This window comes from Petromyzon marinus, chromosome 57 (assembly GCF_048934315.1).
Source record: "Petromyzon marinus isolate PM22_M1 ecotype Great Lakes invasive population chromosome 57, UKy_Petmar_22M1.pri1.0, whole genome shotgun sequence".
Lineage (NCBI taxonomy): Eukaryota > Metazoa > Chordata > Hyperoartia > Petromyzontiformes > Petromyzontidae > Petromyzon > Petromyzon marinus.
The window spans coordinates 3854034-3874963 of NC_133723.1; the positions used below are offsets into that span (position 1 = coordinate 3854034).

The 20930-nt window shown below is 50.0% G+C and overlaps 1 protein-coding gene across 3 annotated transcripts in view; it reads right to left on the bottom strand.

The window, feature by feature from the left end:
- The window catches only part of COXFA4L3 (cytochrome c oxidase associated subunit FA4L3), a 67776-nt gene that overhangs the window by 43236 nt on the left and 3610 nt on the right, over window positions 1-20930 (bottom strand). The window contains exon 2 of one of the 3 annotated variants that reach the window (XM_076052684.1): window positions 4622-4717. The exons of 1 other annotated variant lie outside the window; for it this stretch is intronic. In XM_076052684.1, coding sequence (XP_075908799.1) covers window positions 4622-4717 — 96 coding nt within the window. Of the gene's footprint in view, window positions 1-4621; window positions 4718-20930 lie in introns of those variants that run through there. One more of the 3 variants, XM_076052686.1, reaches the window with a different exon arrangement.

The window sequence follows — 20930 nt, forward strand, 5'->3', positions numbered from 1 at the left end:
TTGCTCGTATAAAGTTAACAAGTTTTACGGCTGGATTCACGACATGATTAAGCTGCAATACAGACTTACACAGGGATTCCTGATGGATGATGCAGCGAAGGAAAATAAGATCCTGGTCAGGGTTTTCCTCTTTCACTTTATTCTGGATTCTTTTCAGCAGCCCAACATTTTTTTTCAGTTAAATTTGGCGATCCATCCGGTTGTGACATTGACAAGTTTACTCCAAGGTAGCTTCATTCTTTCGATGACAACAGACACCTGGTTATACAAGTCCTCTCCCAGCGTTGTTCCTTTCAGGGACTCCATGGTCAAAAACTCCTCTGTTATCGCAAAACTGTCGTCAATGCCTCGGATAAAAACGAGGAGCTGAGCACTGTCTTTTACGTCCTTACTTTCATCCAGTGCTAGTGAATATAACTCAAAGGAATCAGACTTTTTTTGTTTAATTGGCTGGCTATATTTTCATCAATCAGTTCCACACGGCGAGTCACAGTCCTGCGTGATGAACTGACTTTTTCAAATTTGCTTTTGATCTCCGGACACAAGATGAATGCTGTCTGTACCTTGCATTCTTTTACAAACTCGCCTTCGGAGAAAGGCTTGCTAGCCTTTGCTATTTCGAATGCCACCAAAAAACTTGCCTTGGTAGTTGACTCTTGAATCGCAGTTTGTCGGTGAAAAAAAATGTTGCTGAGTCTGTAAATTAGCCGCTGCCAACCTCTGAGCCGTAGCCGCCCGTTCTTGCGTTGACTGCTTGCTGGCGTAGTTGGCTTAGGCTTCGTAGCAAAGTGACGGCTGATGTTGTACTCGTTGAAAACTGCGACAGTTTCTTGGCATATCAGGCATACAGCCTTCGATTTGACTTCAGTGAAAAAGTATTTTGTTGTCCACTCCGTGTTAAACAGTCGGCACTCATTGTCCACTTTTCGTTTCCTTGATCCGCTCATTTTACAGAAGGGCTCACAGGGCAAAGCGAAAAAGTGAAGGGAGCACCGACTCTAACTCAGCAATGTAAACAAAGCCTGAAAATGGCGCTGACGGCCCACAATGCATTGCGAGGTCATGTGCCCTTTCGAGCCCTATACACCACACTCCTGGTCAAAGTGCGCCATCTAATGTGGAAATGGGGGCATTACAGGAGAGAGTTAAAATTTAATTCAATAATAATAATATTTGGACAAGTTCGGCGGGCCGGATTAAAAAGCCCAACGGGCCGTATACGGCCCGGAGGCCGTACTTTGCCCATGTCTGGTGTAGTGTATAGTGTAGTGTATAGTAGTGTAGTGTATAGTGTAGTGCATAGTAGTGTAGTGTATAGTGTAGTGTATAGTGTAGTGTATAGTGTAGTGTATAGTGTAGTGTATGGTAGTGTATAGTCTAGTGCATAGTGTAGTGTATAGTAGTGTATAGTGTAGAGTATAGTGTAGTGTATAGTAGTGTAGTGTATAGTGTAGTGTATAGTAATGTAGTGTATAGTGTAGTGTATAGTGTAGTGTATAGTGTAGTGCATAGTGTAGTGTAGTGTATAGTGTAGTGTATAGTAGTGTAGTGTATAGTGTAGTATATTAGTACAGCACACCCGTTGTGTGTTGGAGAGCCAAGCCACAGCATTTACAATCTGAGTTACGACGTTTCGTCAGTAATTACAGCAGCCAGATTTGTGTGTATGCCCCTGGGCTGCAGGCACTGGTGAGGGCCTCCCAGCAATATTTTCCAAAGGAAAACAAAGTTAATGGAAAAAAAAAGTATTTTTACAAGGCTAACAACAAATAAAATTCAGCATTTCCAAACGAAGTAACTTTTCACTTCATCGCTGGAGGCCCTCCAGCTGGCAGAGGCCCTTCGGCTGCAGCGCCTAAAGCCCCCACGCCTTAATCGGGCCCTGGTTACAATGCTCAGCAATGAAGTTCGTGGGCATCTTGCTCTTTTCATGCGCGTGTCGCTTGGCAATAGAAGCCTGGGCTTCAGTAACAACCGCGAGCAGCAGAGGCTTCCGCTACGATTTGAACGCCGTGTGCCAGCTTCAGAAAAGATAATATATTATTTGGGTCTTTTGGGAAGGTCGCGTAGATAGGTTCAAAGAAAATAAGGAAAAAGAACAAAAATACTACGATGTTTCGATCGCAACACAAGCGGCCATCATCAGGAAAAGGGGGGTTAGCTTCTAAAGGCAAACTGTTTATAAAGGTTTGAAATGGACGTAGCCCAAATGTCAGCAGCCAATGAAAATGTAAGTGGTGGGCAGCGAATGCAGCGGTGGTGGGTTGTCCACCAATCAAAGGGCTGCCAGGTCACGAAAGCTTTAAGTCAAGATTTAAAGGTAACATTGTTTTTTTTATTTCGTAACATTGATTTCTTTGTTTGGCATTCATGACTAACTAGTTTGCGAAGGCAGTCTTCGCCAGGCAAACGTTTTCAATTAATATAATAATAAGCCTGATGTGATCTACGATCAGACACTAATTACTCCAAACATTTGGTATTTTTCTGCAAAAAAAACCAACCCCACGAGTTATTTGTGATGACTTGATTCAACTTACATTTCAAGACGTACACCCATCGGAAAACCGCTCACTTATTAAGATTCCGTTCCTTTTATTAGAAAGAACAAAATTTGAGTGAACATCGTAAAATGCGTATTTTTTTGGTTCAAGACCGCTTGAATCGGAAACATCTCAAAAACAATAAAAGATAGGACAATGGTTATCGCTTTTATTTTATTTTTATGTTAAATGTTCTATCAAACGAAGGCAACCGCAATCTTATATTTTGAACGGGTTCTGAATGACACGCAACACACAAATGCTTATGGGGCACTTAAAACGAGAGTTGTGGGGCCTTAAAATGAAAAATCTGAGAACTTCAGTTGTATCCTGTTGTTTGTGTCTGAAATCTACCTGTGTACCACATTTCAGCTTTCTACCTTGGCGGGAAGTAGCCTCGAGGGTTCTGAGACACGCAGATTCAGGTATTTATTGATGTAGATTGTTGGAATGTGTATTTCTTTTTTTTTAAATGTGTCTTCACATTTTTGCTACTTGTTTATATCTGTTGATTATTCGGGGACTCCCCTTGTGGCCGACTGGGCAACCGATGCATCGCATCACGCTTCCACACAAAACTAAAACTAATTAAGCTCTTTCAAAATGTGACCAAGTAAGGCCCCCACCGAGCTGCTTTGTAACTCTTTTTCAGAAGCGACCTGGCTATCACAAATGGATAAGCTCAAGTGGTGGGCTTATCATCATCATCATCATCACGTGGTGAATTTAAAGCAGCAGCCATTTACTCTAAACGCGTGGTGGTGATGTTGATGATTCTGAATGTGGAAGGGGAAAAACCGGAGGACCCGGAGAAAAATCCCACGCAAAATGGACACGTTCTGTTTACGTGACAAACCTTGCTAATTGGCTGTGTCGGGTGATGGCGGGGTTTAACCACACCTTCATATATTTACGCGATCTAACCTAAAAAAAACCCCTGTATTACAGGTGTTAAGATTTCCTACCAGAAATGGTAAAAACACCCGACTTTTATCTTTCGTCATTTTCGATACTGGCAGAAGAGGTATCCCATAGCTGTAACTGCTCACCGAGCTATAAGTGTTCGGATACTTTCATTGTCGTCGTACCGTTCGCCTGTTGGCGTTGTTCTCTGGTCTGACACTGGTGGTGAGACTAGGCCACAGAGAAGGCTGTCTCTGGTGTAGGCCAATCAGTTTAAACAAGCAATGCATGCATTATCAGAGCATGTTTTGTTTGAATGCTCATCACAAGTACTACGTGTGGTTAACACAGACTTGATTCCTTGCAAAAGGTATATATTTGGTGTTTGAACATCTTAACACAATCTTGATTTGAAGCTTTCGCGACTGCAGGAATCCATACTCTTTGGTTCTTTCGGTAAAGTCACGTGGGTATAAAATGAAATAAATCCCGACGTTTCGGGCGCAACACAAGCCTCCATGCTTTCCCACCTGATAATGGACGCTGGTGTTGCGCCCGAAACGTCGTGGTCTTAACACAAACAAGGGAAAAACTTATTCTTATTTTTCCATAATTTTTGATACTGCCAAAAGAGGTACCCCATACGTATATAACTTGCTCACTCCGAGCTCCCGGTGTTCCGATACTTGCGTAGCGTCCTCCTTTCTCTCACTGGCGTGTGTGCGTGTGGCTTGCGGTGCCCACACTCAGTCGGAGATTAGGTAGTTTGCAGGAGGCACCGTCTCCCTCTTTCTCTTCGTTATCCCGTCACACCAACTCCGGCCTCCGCTCTCTCGACCACGCTGCCGTGCAGCCCGGCCTAGACACGAGCCTGACCGCGTTGCGCCGACGGCGTCGACCGACACAGCCAACGGCTGTCCGGCCGCGGAATCATCGGGCAGCCCCGGAGCTCTCGCTCTCCGCTGCTTTTGTTCTCGCCCTAGGCCACGCCTCCCTTCATCGAACCCACCAGAGGGTTCCAGGGGCCTCCCTACGCGGTCTTCCGCGACCCTTGCCCCAGTTCCTCCGCCCTGCCGACACACACACACACACCGTGCACGTGCTCGACGGCGTGTGCGCCGACTGTCCACCGCAGCTACCGCTGCTGGAGAGCAGTCGGCGCTGTGTCACTACACCTGCGTGGTCCTTGTACCGTTCGCTTTGTGGCATTGTTCTTTGGGCTGCGGGCACCGGTGAGACTCGGCCAGGAAGAAGGATGCCTGCGGTGTGGGCTAATCAGTTTCTAAGACAATGCACACATTATCATTATGAGAACATGTTTCTTTGCATTTTTTCCCACAATCAATTTGTGGTTAATGCAGACTTGGCGCCTTGCAAAAAGGTAGCTACGTTGGTTGTTTGAACACAGCTTCTGTTTAACTGCCAGAAAGGGTAAAACGCCAATTCTTATTTTTTTTCATTTGCAAAAAAAAAAACACCACCCAGTTTCATTGCGGTAACCGGTTTACGGCATTAAAACCGGTAAAAAACGGTTAATTTGCTTTCAGAGTAGAAATGTCAACAGCGGTGCTGTGCACGCGACGCGTTCAACCTTTTGAGCCCACCGATCGGCAAACCTTGCCAAGAAGTAGCAGTGGAGCCATTATATACGCTCATAAAGTTTTGTTTTTGACGACAAAAGTAGTTCTGAGAAAGCCGCATCGCACGCGCAGAGCCACTGGGGACACAAACACAGCAGCGCAGGGTATACGCGGCCCATGAAAAACAACACACACACAGACACCGAATTAAACAAGATAGACTATAGGGGCTCCTCTCCTTACGAACGAGTTCCGTTCCAGAGGTCTGTTCGTAAGTCCAACTTTACTCCTGTCGATTCTAAGCATGTTCTACGGCAAGCACAGTACAACCACACTGTTATATACTGCTACACTGCATTGTATACTACGGCACTACATTATATGCCACTACACTACAGTACTGGAACTCATCTACTTATGAACGAGTTAGGTTACAGAGGTCTTTTCTTAAGTCGATTTGTTTGCATTCTATTCGCCCACTGAACACATCGTCATATGATGTCACCAACAGCAGCTTGGTCAGGGGCCTGCTCTGCTGGCGATCCACCTTGTTCAGCTCCGCTGCGATGGTCAATCGCATCGGTCCCAGGCGCTTGCTTGCCGAACCCGACAACAGCGGTTTCTGATTTGCTTCAACGGTTTGGGGCCGTCCATGAATGACGTCACGCGATTTTTTTTATCCCCCCCTATCGTCACACGGCGTCACAAGAAGTCACACCCCCCCTGAAATATGACGTCACAAAGCTCTGCCCCCCCCCCCAAAAAAAAAACATGCTTCAAATCGCTTTAAGCTATTGCCATTGTAGTGCGTATTTAATGTGCCGCTGCACTCTGATGTTGTAGGAGAAAACATTTATTGAAAAGTATATTTAATTAAGTAGAACGTGTTGTCTATATTTATTTATAAAGTTGCCCATTTTGATGTGACGTCACATTTCTCAAACCCCCCCCCCCTCGTCACACATCGTCACAAATGTCTGACCCCCCCCCCCCAAGTGCGTGACGTCATTAATGGACGGCCCCATAGTGTACTGTATAGTGTAGTGTATAGTGTAGTGTGTAGCAGTGTGTAGTGTATAGTAGTGGCGTGTATAGTGTAGTATACTAGTAGTATACGGCCCCTTTTCAAATTTCAGGTTGTGTCTTTGCCCACTTTGCGGGCAACGCTCATTGGGGGGGGGGGGGGAGGGGGGCAGAGGAGGAAACTTCCTTTGTGACGCTGCGCGGTCGGCTCACAGACACTCCGCCCCCGGCATGCCCGGACTTATCCTTGCCCTTCATCTTAGACACAGACGCCAGTGATCTGGTAATAGGGGCTGTCCTCTCGCAGATGAAGGGCGGGGCAGAAGTGGTTATCGCGTACGGCAGTCGCGTCCTGTCGCCGGCGGAGCAGCGTTACTGCGTTACCCGCCGGGAGTTATTGGCAATTGCGTACTTTGTGCAAATGTGTAGACCCTACCTCTACGGCCGGAAGTTTACAGTCCGCACAGATCACGCCGCCCTACACTGCTCCTTGCACATAGATCAGCCATCGGGTCAACTTGGCGCGCTGGCTAGAGAAATCGCAGGAGCACTCGTATCACATTCAACATCGTGAGGGCCGAACACGCGGCAATGCCGACGCATTGTCAAGGCTGCCTCAACGGAACCGTGCGAGTGCACATCGGGGGATGGCCGATGGAGAATTACCGTCTCAGGAAACACCGGCAACAATGGCAGCAGCTCAGCCCCGCCGAGCTACCAGCAAAAGGTCCATGTGGGGACTACCCTTCAGGTCTCGCCTGTTCGGAATGGGAAGAGCTGCAGGCCGACGATGCCAACCTGTCACCCTTTGCGCCGCTGGGTGAGGGCAGAGCAATCCGTGTCGACCTTTCAAATGGGTTCCCAGTTCGTGTTCCGTGAAGGGTTGTCGATGTGGTGGTGGGATGCAATCCCAGTTCGTGTTGCACTAAGCGTTGTTGATGCGGTGGTGGGATACAATGCCAGTTCGTCTCTCAATACGGGTTGTTGATGTGCTGGTGGGATGCAATTGCAGTTCGTGTTGCATGAAGGATTGTCGATGTGGTGGGATGCAAATGCTCGCCGACGATGCCTGCTAGTACCCGCAACCGTGCGAGGCAGGTTGGCACGCGGGAGGTTAACAGGAATAAGCTGCTCCACCGGGGATGCCGGAAAACTCTTTTGACCCTGCAATGCGATTATTGTTGGCCGCACGTTACCACTGATGTGCGCTACGGAAAACCACCAGCACACAGTGCCACAGCCTCCCTCACAGCTGATTGTTGTTTCTAGAGTCAATGGATTGGTCGCCGTCGATATTTTCGGGCCTATCCAATGCTCACCAAGGGGGAACACATTTCTCCAAGCGGGTGTTGAATATCGCACAAGATGGCCGATGGCCTGGCCACTGCCTCACCAGACGGCGGAATCGACTACTGACGCGTTCCTGCACGGATATGTAATGGACAAAGGCCCTCCAGAGCAGCTCCTCACTGACCAGGGACGACATCTTTCGCCAAAACTCCCAAAAAGGTGTGCGAGGCGCTGGGCACAAAGAAGTTGCGCACTTCCCCATACCACCCTTAACCGGATAGTGCGGTCGAATGGCTTAACAGGACCTTGACAGGGGTGCTCTACCAAGTCGTAGACAAGACACAAGCCGACTGGGAACTCCACATCGCAAGGGTCTTGGCCCCACGTGCCACCACCAGGTTTTCTCCCGTTTACCTCATGTACTGCAGGGAATATGAACCTCCCATAGAAACGCAGCTGGGTAAAACCCCCACAAAGCGCGTCAAGTCGGCCAGAGTCCTTACGGGTCACGCTCGACCGACTACACAAAGCATGGACAGTGGCAATGGCGAACACCTCAAAAGCCCAAGCCGCTAACGGGCGAAATAAAATGCGACGGGATCACCCACTTCCCTGTGCAGTGGGCGGACAGGCCGTGGCTACATTGCCCACAGGTTCCATTGCGTGCTTCTCCTAAGTTGCATCGGCCATGCCAGGGCCCAGTCGAAATAGTCGAGGCAATGCGGGCGCAATGCGTATGCAGTCGTGACGTCGCTGTTGGCATGTTCACCCATCGCGCTTAAAGCTGCATCTTCGTCATCACCCATGCAGCTCATTTCCATGCCCTGTTCCGCCGGACGTCCGACAAGCCGCCGCAGCCACAAGGTGCTACCCAGATCACCCGTACATGACCTTGTGCGGCCTACAGAGCCGAGTGTGATCCGGGACGCCTCGTCACGGGAACCTGCAGAGAATGCCGGCCCGGCAATGAGGCCCCGCGCAAAATGTGCATGGTGGCGCTGACGCTGTCCTGGACGACGCAGCAGACCGTTGCACTTCGTTGTCCCCGCAATCCTCCTGTCGGTCGCGTTACTAATCGTGGGAGGTGCAACATCTGCGCAGCAAAAAAAAAACCATTCACGCCACACACATTGTTCGTTTCATGTATTTTCCATCGCCACGTCGACACATAAATATTGGAATGGTGTCACCGAGTCTTGGTTTGTGAAATTCCCATTGGCTCCCCGTGGTCTGTTTAGTCGGTCATTCCTCCCCGGTATTAGCCAGGACGGCTCGTTTAAAAAAAAAATGGAGGGGGCAGGGCGGCGATGTAATAACCGAAATTCCAGACCACTCACCCGAAGGAAACTTGCATGCAAACAGACTATCAGGAAGTAGGCCAAGGCCTCCTGTTGGTTCCAGAGAGGCCTCCACAGTGATTGGTCGGGAGGCAAGGTTCAAAGGGATTTGGAGGAACTGAAAAAGAGCAGGGAAGCGAAGGATTTGAGCGTTGAGGCGTCGGTTGATCAACCGTTAGTGGAGAAGGACGTGGGATTGGCCCGCAAAGGGAGAGGGGGCGATTAGAAGCTTGGAGAGAAGGGGCTCGATAGGTTTAAAAGGGGAGAGGCACGAGGGGTAAGGGGACGTTCGGGGCGAGAGGGCGAGCTTCAAGACTCAAGTAAGAAGCCGGGCCTACTGTGGTTGCTCTAATAAAGCAGGCGCCCAGAACAGCGTGTGTCGGCGTCATTACATTTTGAATGCTTTTCTGTGCCGCATTCCTTTGAATAAACTACGTCAGCTTAGCTTGGCTTATGCTTCTCGTCGCTCCCTGCGGAGCGTGAGGCCGCGACAAGCCCACGCCGTGCCGGACGGTCTTTAGCAGAAACTATGTCAACGCCGTGGACATTATTTCATCTTCGTTCTCCCGATCCGTGGCATGCGGCTTTTGCGCTGACGTTGGACATTTGCGTGACAGGCGCACGCTGGCGAAGTGATTTGGGCCATCGCACAACCTGCACCGTTTTTTTTTTGTTCCCCGTATGCCGGACACCGCTCTTTCCCGCGCGGTGTGCACATCGCGGCGGTACTTTCCCGGTGTCGAATTAACTGCTTCGGTAACGCTTTTGCTGTTGCTCGCCACGCCAGCCTGCTGTGTTTCGCCATTCTCTCTGCTGCGTCGATGCCGTCGGTCTGCCGTGTCCGCCGTGTGTCTTGCCCCATGGCTCTCGCGTGTCTGTCAGCGAGTTCCGCTGTGCGGCACATTGTGGCCGCTGTGCTCAAGTCCAAACCCCGCTCTCGTAGAAGGCGGCGACTCGCTCGTTGTGCCCAGAACTCACTTGTCCCGAATGAACTTCGCTTTCAGGAGTCCTTACGTACACGTTGTTGCTTTCTCTCGCAGGCGTGCGACGAAGCGGCCAATTGATTCACCTTCCTCTTGCTTGCAGCTGCTCAACATGAATTTTTAATGTATCGCATTTTTTTTTGCAGGCTTCCAAAGGGGGTCCAAGGTGGCTATCACGCCTCCTTGTGCTCCTCTGCGAGGTTTAGATTGTCTGTGCACATCATTCCTGTCAACCCCTTACCAGTGCCTCCTACCTTATTACAGACCAATTCGGACCGTATTGGTCACCCTGTGCTCCTTATAAATCTCAACGCTCAATCCTACAAAGTTCCATCACAAGGGAGAAACGCAGCCATATTTTTTTGTTGCCCGTGTTGAATCGGCTGTATGCCATATGGACCTAAAAACTCAATTTCCCTGTACGAAATTACGGGCTAAACTGTATGGGTTGATGGGTACGGTACACGTGGTTGCTTGCACTCACTGCCCATCACTCTTCTCAGAGTGGATGCTTTGCACCTCTGCGGGCTTCTCATTGAGGCATGTTGCTATGGAGTAATATTCAAAATCAGCCCTGAAGGACTACCAATTGCTGCTCCAATTGCCGCATATCTTCATGCCTTCAGGAGATGGGCTTACATTGGCAGCCGCCATGATGCTTAAAAATGTATCTGCTTCTAACCCCCAAGCCTTCATGTAAACAAACCCTTATGTAAACTCACAATTCTACAGCCCACTGTGCTCACTAATCTTCAACATGAGTAGCATTATTTTGGCACCGTGTTCTAGATTCAATGAATAACCAAAGTAAACCTGTGTCCGAAATCGGCAGCCACGTTCAAAAGCCGAATTCAAAAATTCCTACCCAAAGGGCAATGACATGTGCCATGACGTCATGCCACAACGCAATGACGCAATCTCCACACAATGTGACTCTTCAATAGTTACTACTTCAGCACACCGGTGTGTTGAGTGAATCCACAACATTTGCAATCTGAGTACGACGTTTCGCTGGTAATTACATCCAGCATCATAGGGAGATTTGACAAATCTTTTACTGATTGGCCGTGTCGGGTGGTGGAGATTTTTGACACATTAATTATTACACGATCTAACCCAAATCATCTTTATTATTAATATTTGGTCGCGAAAGCCTATGTGTTAAACCTTCACCAGTTACTGGGCAGCTGGAGGCAGTCGACCCATGCCACCCACGTCCATCCCACAACCTCTCTTGCCAGAGGGCCTTCGACACTTCGCGTGGCCTCTGAGTGCACCTAGCCTGGCACAAGCACCGTGGTGACATCACCGCCACTGAGTGGGTGAATTGGTGGCTGTTGTTGTTGTTTGCTGTTGGACTGTACCGCGCGTGTCCCCTAGAGGGCAATCGCGCAGCCACGGAGCCAATCGCTCGGAGGACTTGCACACCTCATGTGGCGACAGCCTCTGCATTGCACAGAAAACCGTGGGTGTCCACTAGAGGGCAGAAACCACCGGGGGTAGGGTGACGTGGGGGTGGACCGGAAGGGGAGAGGAGCCGGGGGGGGGGGGTCTGGGGGGGATCTGGAAGGCGGAGGTGAGTAGGTCAGGGTGAGTGGTCGGGGCATGTAAGCTGTAGTACCGGCACATGTCCCACCAGAGGGCACCACGTAACCACGTAGCAAGTAACGTAGTGAGGGTAACTGGGGGGGCAGAGGTGAAATGGGGTAATAAAATTGCACCATTGACGTTTTGCCACCTTGGGTGGTGCCGATATCTGGTCTGGCCCAAGGACTAATGGGGGGTTCGGATGGGTGGTCCGTGGTGAAAGTGCATCGTAGCCCGCTAGACTCATCGCGGTGGCTAGGAGATGTTAACTACCTCGCCTGGTATGCAGGAGGTCATGGGTTCGATCCCGACGCTGACGCCTGCTGTGTATTCGGAGTTTGCGTGTCTGTCTCTCTCATCATCATCACGGTGGCTAGGAGACGTTAACTACCTCACCTGTCCATAATAAAGGTCTTTGGGTTAGATCGCGTTATTTATAAATGTGTCGTAACCCTCCACCACCCGGCACGGCCAATCAGTAAAAAAGTGTCACGTTGACAAAATAGTTAACTACTTTAGCCCACCGGTGTGTTTTAGAGTGAATCCACAACATTTACAGTTTGAGTACGACGTTTCGCTGGTAATTACATCCAGCATCATCGGGCAATTCGCCAGAATGGTAAAGCCGTCACTTGCTCCCGGTCTTAAATAGAGCAGCAGGGTGACGTCATCATTTAACTCATTCAGGTGCAGTGATTTGAGGCGGAGGGGGGGGTATTGTAATTATATAATCGATTGGTAATCAGTCAATGGTATGCAGGAAGTCGTGGGTTCGATCCCGACTGACGCCTGCTGTGCATTTTGAGTTTGCGTGTCTGCCTCCCAGTGTCCGCGTGGATTATATTATTAATCCGGGACTCCCGGTTTATCCCTCCGCGTTTAGAATCAACGTCACGTGTTCAGAGTATTTGGCTGCAATAAATATGATGGCGAAACGCCACATCGTTGAGCTATCATTCGCTATGGCCAGATGGCTTCTGAGAAAGAGCTATAAATAGAATCTCAGTGGGCTTTACCTGGTAAAATAAAACAAAAAAAATTGTTCAAATAGTTTAGTTAGTACTCCACCGGCAGCTTACTGCTGGTACCCGTGGCTCAGAACTCACGTATGAGGTGTAGGGAGCTGTTTGGGGTTGACCAGTGCCGGATTCAGCTAGTGCGGGACCTGTAGCAAATGTCATCAAGGGGCCCTGAATAAAACAAAAATACAAATATTAAAACACGAAATTTTTACTTGCATAGTTAAGTAATTGTATTTTATTATTTGCCATACAGCCAGATAATGCGACAAATCGCTAACCTCAAACACCCAGTCGTTCATAAAAGTTGAAGGCGGTCTAGTATTCTTAGTTCTTTCGGTAAAGTCACGTTGAAGGGAAACAACAAAATAAAATGGTCGTTTGTGTTATGGTCGAAACGTCGTGAGAATTTTTATTGTTTTATAAATATTCTATTATTTTGTTGTTTCCCTTCAACGTGACTTTACCGAAAGAACTAAGAATATGAATTACTGCAGTCACTAAAGCTTTAAATAAGGCGGTCTAGTAGTATAGTAATAGAGCAAGTGCAGAATCACTGATCCGGAATTGATAGCTTGAAAGCGTTTAACTCGAGGCGCTTGAAAGTGCGGGGCCCGTAGCTACTACATTTCTAGCTACTTTTTGCTGCTAGGATAATCCGGCACTGGGGTTTACGCGTTAATGGGCAGAGAGAGAGGGAGAGGGCTCTTGCTCTGTGAGCGCCTGACAGTTCACCCGCAGTGACTCGGGCCAGGCCTGACGGGTGTCTTGAATCGATGCCACCGACTTTATTCGCTCGCAGGAGACCGTGCGGGCTGATGAGGGTTGCCTCAGGAATATTTGTTTCACGGTGGAGAAAGGGAGGACGATCGTCCTCTGATCTATTAAGTTCCGTATGGCTGTCTTTGGTGGCGGTGAGCCAAGTTCGATTCCCACTCACGAGCCAGCACCAGCGACGATTATCTGAAATCGGTTCTGGGCCTCCCTTAGGTCGACTCAGCCTCAAATGAGTACCTGGTGCGGTGTGTAAACATCGCCACATCGGGCGTGGTGTTGGCCACCCACCCCCTCGTGCGCCGTGCCGGCCTTCATAGGTGCTGCTCGCTCACAGCACTTGCCCCGACAGTCTGCTAAGGCTACACTGGGGATCTTTGCTTTTTTGCCGGCGGCTAAAACGTAACGAGTTGGCAGAGCGGGGGGGCACAGGTGGTGGTGCATCTGCCAGTCATCTCAGTCAGTCAACCCCATGGGACCTGGGACTGTCCCGTGACCTCCTCCTGCACCTAGCCTGGCACAGTGGGGTGCACAGCTGGTAGCATCTGCCGGTCATCTCAGTCAGTCATCCCCATCGTACCTGAGACTGTCCCGTGACCTGCTCGTGCACCTAGCCTGGCACAGTGGGGAGCACAGCTGGTAGCATCTGCCAGTCATCTCAGTCAGTCATCCCCATCGTACCTGGGACTGTCACGTGACCTCCTCCTGCACCTAGCCTGGCACAGTGGGGAGCAGTTGGTAGCATCCGACGACATGGATGACCTCTGGTGCGTGCGCCAGAGGTCACCTGTGGGAGATGGGGGAGGAGGCGTCCCCCTTCTCTCACGCGTAGGAGGAGGATTGTCGCCTCTCGACGCAACTCTTTCCGGATGGATTCCTCGCCGTCACGTGACGCCCGTCAGATTCAGACGAATCAGAATCGAGCTGTGTGCACGAGGCGGCTCGATTGTGAAACAATTGGCGGCACGGGGATGTGTGTATGGGGGGGGGGGGTAAGGGACAACAAAGAAAAATAGAACAATAGGGCAGATCGATCACGTGATTTTTGGAAGAGTCGGCGAGTCGCCCGGACTCCAAACTGGACACCAGCTTCAGAGCTGATCGGATTATCGCGGTTGAAATGAAGGTCGCGATTGGCTCCGTGTGTTCGGGAGCGGTGATGGGGAGGGAACCGGAGACTCGGCCACCGTGACCCATCATCATCATCAGCAGCAGCAGCAGCAGCAACCGAGGTCACTCCACTGTTGGATGAAGGCCATCAACAAGGCAGCCTACGGCGCAATGTCCCGCCACCCATCTCCCGCACCTGCACGTCAGGTGACGTCGCCATGGCCCCCCGCCTGCGACCCGGAGGATGTCCTCCACCTCCCGTCCTCGGCTGCCGCTCCGTTCCTCGATCTTGACCCCTCTCAGCGGCCACCACCATCGCCCCCTTCTCCTAGGCCGTGAGCGCGTGTCCTGCCAAAGGCCCCCCCGCGCGCTCGAACGACCGGGTGCTTCAAGAGCACTGTGAACACTTACACGGGGACCGACCATCGTTCTTATGGGACACACAAAATAAAAAGAGAGAGGATGTCAATAGCGTCAATAAAGTCGAAGAGCCTCTCACACGTGTTCGTCATCGTCGTCGACGCGTGCCTGGAAGTCGCCCCCGGGTGCTCTCAAGAGGCAGCACATTTCTCGTGGCAATTGTTGGAAATTCTTCCGAAGTGTTCACATTTTTTTGAAGCACCCTGCATATAAATAAACGATGTTTTTAAAAAATATATATATTCTCTTTGGGTCTTTCGGTGAAGTCACGTAGATAGAAAAAAATATATATCGATAAAATAGTGATATGTAATAATAAATTCATTATAAAAAAATTCTTATAAAATAATGAAAACAAAGTGAATAAAAAAAATAATGAAAATATCGCGACGTTTCGATCGCAAGACAAGCGGTCGTTACCAGCAGGGACGTGTGGTCAGGTGAGGCAGGGGAGGCAGAGCCTCACCTGTCATACTCCAATGATAATAGCTGTTACAAAAAGCAAAAAAAAAGAATAATCAAATAAAATAAATATTAAGATTTTTTTTCCACTGAATCTGTGTTATAAATGCCATTTCTGTACGATTCCAATAATTTTCATAGTCAAAATCGCCAAATTTGCGGAGCTCCGCTGAAAATACGGCAAGAGACAAGAGGTGAGGCAGCGACGAGCTCAGCCTCCCCTCGGATTGCGCAACCCCTCAGCAACTGGATGGAGCGCGGGCAATAAGTGCGTGCCTGTTACTATCTCAGTGTCACCAATGTAATGTTTGTAGACCCCTTCATTTCATGTCCCTCGCCTTCCATAATCCAGGTAACTTATTTCACGTATGTGTATAAAAAAAATACTTAGGCTCGCTGGTCTCGTCATGAAACTGCCTCACCGAGGGGGACGTGTCTAACACGTGGACATTTCTAGCAGCCAGGGACCGCACTCTCGAAGCTCACTTCTTCACAGTCTGGCTGATGATGCCACTAGCCACAGGCGCGTGAGCTCGAATCCACGTGGTCCTCCTTCACGTCTTTCGGGGGTCGATCCCGCGATTGTATGTTGGACTTTCTTTAGCACCGTACGTAGCCAACCGTGCAAATCGGAGATGCGGGGAGGGGGGGCAACACGTCAAAGGCAAGAAGCAGTTTCTAAAGAAGTGAGCTTGTCAATCTCGACGACGATGATGATGATGATGATGATTTTGAAGTGGCATTACAGCTCCTAGTGGCTTCCTACTATCAGAAGAGATGGTTCATGTCGAAAAACCTGTTGACATGTTGTTTGTATGTTGAACTTCTTTCGCACCGTCCGTAGACAAACGTCGTCAATCGGAGGTGGCGGGGGAGGGTTGAGGACAACTAACGGAGTTCAACAACAACAACAAGCGTTGGCTTCCTAATATCGGACGGAAGAACGTTCCAGACGGCCGCCCGAGGGCAAACCGAAAGCGCCCCCCTCCCTCCCTCCCCTCACTCCCTCCCCTCCCTCCCTCACTCTCCTCCCTCCCCTCCGTCCCTCCCTCCCCTCCCTCCCTCCTTTTAATTTTTTTTTAACGATCAGAATAAACAGAAAGCTGCTCGGTCTTTCAGCGCTTTGCTTCGATCATCATGTCGTCTTTTTGTCTTTTTTGTCTGCTTATGTGCCCCCTTTTTTAAATAAAAGATATAACACGGTTTTTCCCATGTACCATAAATCCCATTGTGTGCTACTGTGTTCATAAACACCAGCAAAAAAAAAAATCAGCCTTAAAAACCCATCACCACCAGATCCCCTGCTTTCGTCACATCACACAAAGCGCCCTCGGTAGCCCAACGCGTCGAGAAAGAGGCGACACGCCCCGTCAACTGAGCGTACCGAAATTCCAGCCAAATTCTGGCAGAGACCAGAGGGCCTTGAAGATGCGGCAGTGGCTGGGGAAGCCGCTCCCATCAATTTTCGCATTTTCTGGCCCTATAGATGGCCAGTTTGGCGTTGTTCATGATAAAGTTAATCAACCCCTCTATATCCTTGGTACCCTCGTTCCCCCTATATCCAAAAATAAGAATTGTGGGGGAGAAATGAAGATTGAATTTCAGTAGAATATTGCGTAACAGCTTATAGAGCGAGCCTAGGCTTTTGCAGCGTACGTATTGATGCGCCACTGTTTCGAGCTCACCGCAGAATCCGCATTCAGGATGTGTGTCTGTGAAAAGTGCCAGGAATGCGTTCGTGGTCACAGTCCCATGGGCAATGCTCCAGCTGAGATCACCGTGGCGCTTGTACGGTAGATTGGAGTGAAACAGCTCCCAATGAGGCCTCAAGCGATCACTGCAGGGCATCGTGTCCCTCCAAGCGTAGCCCTTATGTGACGTTATTATTTGTTGATGGTGGAAATCGACCATTTGGGCGCACAGCTTCTACCGGTCTACACCTGAGAAGCACCCCTCCTGGCCATTCCCTGAGGTGTGCCCCCCGTGCTGCCGTGAGGAAGAGAGGCGAGTGTGCGCTCCCGTGCTGGGGCGACATTCAGCTTTGGTGGCACTGGGCCACCGCCGGCTAACTCGTCACCAACACTCACAGCAGGCGCGCTCCCCACTGCTGCTGAGAGCAAGAGAGTTGAGTGTGCTTCCTTGCTGGGACCACATTCAGCGTTGGTGGCACTGGGCCACCGCCGGCTGACTCATCACCAACACTCACAGCAGGCGCGCTCCCCACTGCTGTTGAGAAGGACCTTCGCAGCTCATTCACGAGTTTTGCGGCGAGTCTCACCGAGTGCATTTTGGTCATCGCAGTTATCTCGGCAGGGAGAAGCCACTGACCCTCCGTGCCTGGTTTCACCAAATCGCCCACCCTCGTGAGACGTGCATCCACCACGCGTTACTCCATGGCAGGGCCCACAAGAGTTGGTAGTGCCACGTTGGGGTTCCGTAACAGCGGCTCGTGAACGAATTCTGATGCTGACCGGGGTTTATTCAGCCGGGAGGTGGCAAGGACACCCCAGGTATGTAGGATACTCCTGTAGAAGTGGGGAATCTGTGCGAGTGGACTACCCGTAATGTCCATTAAGAAGAGACGCTTGCTGCACTGAAGGCCCCCGAGGTCATTCAGAAAAAAAAGATGCTGTGGAACACAACATGGATGATGGGGCCGTGTAGAGAAACCTCTGTACGGTTTGTAGACGGAATGTAGAGAGCTGGCTCCGTACACACACCAGACCGTGCCCGCCCTCCCGCAGTGGCAAGGCCAAGATACCAGCAGCCACACGGTGCTTCCTCTGCGACCAGAAGGAGGCAGCTACCAGTCTCTGAAGTTTTGTTATGAGGTATACGGGTGGAGTGAGGGAAAAGAAGCGGTGCCACAATGCGGATGCAACCAACTGGTTCGCCACCAGGGGGGGTGTTCCCTCTAAACGTGAGAGACTTGCGCAGGTGCCCCCACGGCTCCAAGTCGTTTCCTCACCTTCTCTTCCAGGAAATCCCAATTTTCCTGCAGTGTTTTTTTTTCTCCAGGCCCCAGGCGCACGCCGAGATGGTGCAGACGCTCTCTTTGCTCCACGTTATTGTCTTGGCCAACTCATGGAACCGGGCTTCGTCCCACTTCCCAACAAGCAGCCCACTGCACTTCTCCTCCCAGTTCATCCTGGAGGAGGAGGAGGCCGCACGCGGCGGAGTAAACCTCTTGGCACTCGTGCAGCCGCTCGATGTCGTCAAAACTCAGTAAGGAGAGGAGGATGTCATCGGCACACGCTGTGAGGGTCACTCGCATACTGGGCTCTTTTAGAGTTAGTCCGGTGAGTCGGCGTCGGAGTAGACGCAGAAAGGGCCCCACGGCGAGGGTGTAGAGCTGTCCTGACATAGGACAGCCTTGCCTGATACCTCTTCTGAAATCTATAGGAGCAATTAGTCCATCATTTACTTTAACCAGACACTGGGCCATGTTGTACAGCAAACTAATTAACCCTATGAAGCGGGTCCCAAAACCAAAAACTTTCAGAGTGCCAAGAAGATATTGGTGATCAACCCTGTCAAAGGCTTTCTCTTGATCAAGGGAGAGAAAGGCAAGTGGAAAGTTTAAATGCTCCGACAGACTGATCAAATCTCTGACCAGGAAAATCCCCTCATGGATGGTCCTCCCTGGAACAGTGTATGCCTGGTCATCGGCAATAACCTTAGCCAACACCCTCTTAAGCCTTGCAGACGCAGCTTTCGCGAGGATCTTATAGTCTGTGCTCAGCACTGCGACTGGACGCCATTCTTTGAGGTGCCTGAGGTCGCCCTTTTTTGGAATCAGTGTGAGCACGGCCCTCCTCCAGGACTGAAGCATCACGTTTGTCTCCACCGCTTCATCCAACACGGCTTTGTAGTCTTTACGTACGGAGTGCCAAAAACGGTGATAAAACTCCCCCGTCAGCCCATCAATCGCTGGGGATTTGTTCCTGGCCAGGGCATTCACTGCCATGTCCAGGTCGCTTTGTTCGACCCCTTCTTCTAGAAGGTCCCTGTCCTCTTCACCCAAAGTAGGCAGGTCCTTCCAGATTTAATTCTGGGCCACTGTGGATATATGTTCTGGAGAGCACAGATTTCCATAATACTGTGCTATTGTTGTAGCTATTTGATAATTGTTGGAAACAAGGACCCCCTTGTCATCAAATAAATGCTCCATGGCCTTGCGTCTACCATTCTGCTTCCCCAATAAGAAGGAAAGTGTCGAGCTAGAGTCCATATCGAGGGCATCTTTAAAACGAGAGCGTACAAATGCCCCTTTTGCCTTTTTCTGTCTGCAACCCTTTTAGATATTCTAGGGTCTCCACATATTCCTGCAGTAGGCCTGGATCGTCCCCAAACTTCCGCCTTTGCTCTAAAGTATGGACCCTGTTTTCCAGCTCACAAATTTCTCGGTCAATATTTGTTGTGTTTCCCCAGGCGTACAACTGACACAGTTTTTTGATGTGTACTTTCCCTATGTCCCACCATTGTGCTAGGCTATTAAACCGATCTTTCTTTCCCTGCCACTGCACTCAGAAGACCCCAAAAAGATCAGTGAAGGTGGTGTCTTGCAAAAGAGCATTATTGAAATGCCAGTATGCCGATCCCCTTGGGACTCGTATTTTCATTTCAAGTAGTATTAGGCGATGATCGGCCAGTGGTGCCGCCCGAATACTGGACGACACTTGCACTATTTTCAAGGTCTTTTGAGATGTAAAACCGGTCAATCCTTGACTGTGACAGTGTTTTGTCAGCCCGGGTTCTCGTAAAGGTGAAACCTCGCTGCTTTGGATGTTGCGTCCGCCACACATCTACAAGACTGCACGTGCGGAGCACGTGCCGCAAGGTATTCAGGGCACCGCTTTTGGACTGCTCAGTGCCAGTGCGGTCGAGGACATCGAGTGTACAGTTGAAATCTCCTCCCAAAATCAGACGCTCGTCATTCGGGATGTTTTGAGATGGTCCTGTAACTCATTGAAAAAAAAATCAGTTTTTCCGCATCATTGATGGGGGTATAGATGTTTATGAGGTTGACAGAAATGTCATTAAGTTTGATCGTTACGTCGAGGGCTCTTCCCGGTACCACCTCAACCTGGTTGACTATGGTGGGTGTAAACCCCGGCGCAAATAACGTTGCCACTCCTGAAGAATAATGAGTAAGGTAACTGAAAAACAAATCACCTTTCCATTCCGTTTCCCATTCATCCTCCTCGCCAGTTGTAAGATGCGTCTCCTGCACAAAGAGCACCGAGGCTTTGTGTTCTTTTGCGAGAGAACGCACAAAGTGTCTCTTGAGTGGACCTCTACACCCATTTATATTAATTGCAGCTATCCGCAGCATTAAGTGTCAGTGGAGTTGTCACCAGGTGTGTTTTCTTTCCACGTAGTTATTTGGCTCAGGAAATACCTGATCCTCTTCCTTTCCTTCCCAGATGACGAATTTCCCTGTCTCTTGAAGTCCTGTTCAACATGGAGTAGGGAGGCTATAATTGCCTCCGCATTTCGCCACCTTGACAGAGCTGCAGTCGCTCGTTCTTCTGAGCCCTGCACTTCATCTAAAAAGGTCCACAGCTCTGACTGTGAGAATATTGGTGCCCCTTCAGTCAGCTCAGCAGATGTCAGGTTCACTGAACTTCCTGTGCTGAGGGTTTCTTCAAACTCCTCTTCTTGGCTTCCCCCCTCAGCCCCCAGGCTTTGAGGATTTTTAATCGTCGTGGTATCCTCCGTCGATGCTTTATTGGGTGATGCCACTTGCCCCTCCACTGATGACCCTCCATCGTCCTCGTCCTGGTCACCTCGCGTAGTTTGATCAGTTGGGTCCTGTTTGGGCTCCTCCGTGCTCTTGGCCGCTCGCGTTTCCTGGGAGCCCTCGGCCGCCTCACTGGGCGCGTCGTCGAGGTCTGAA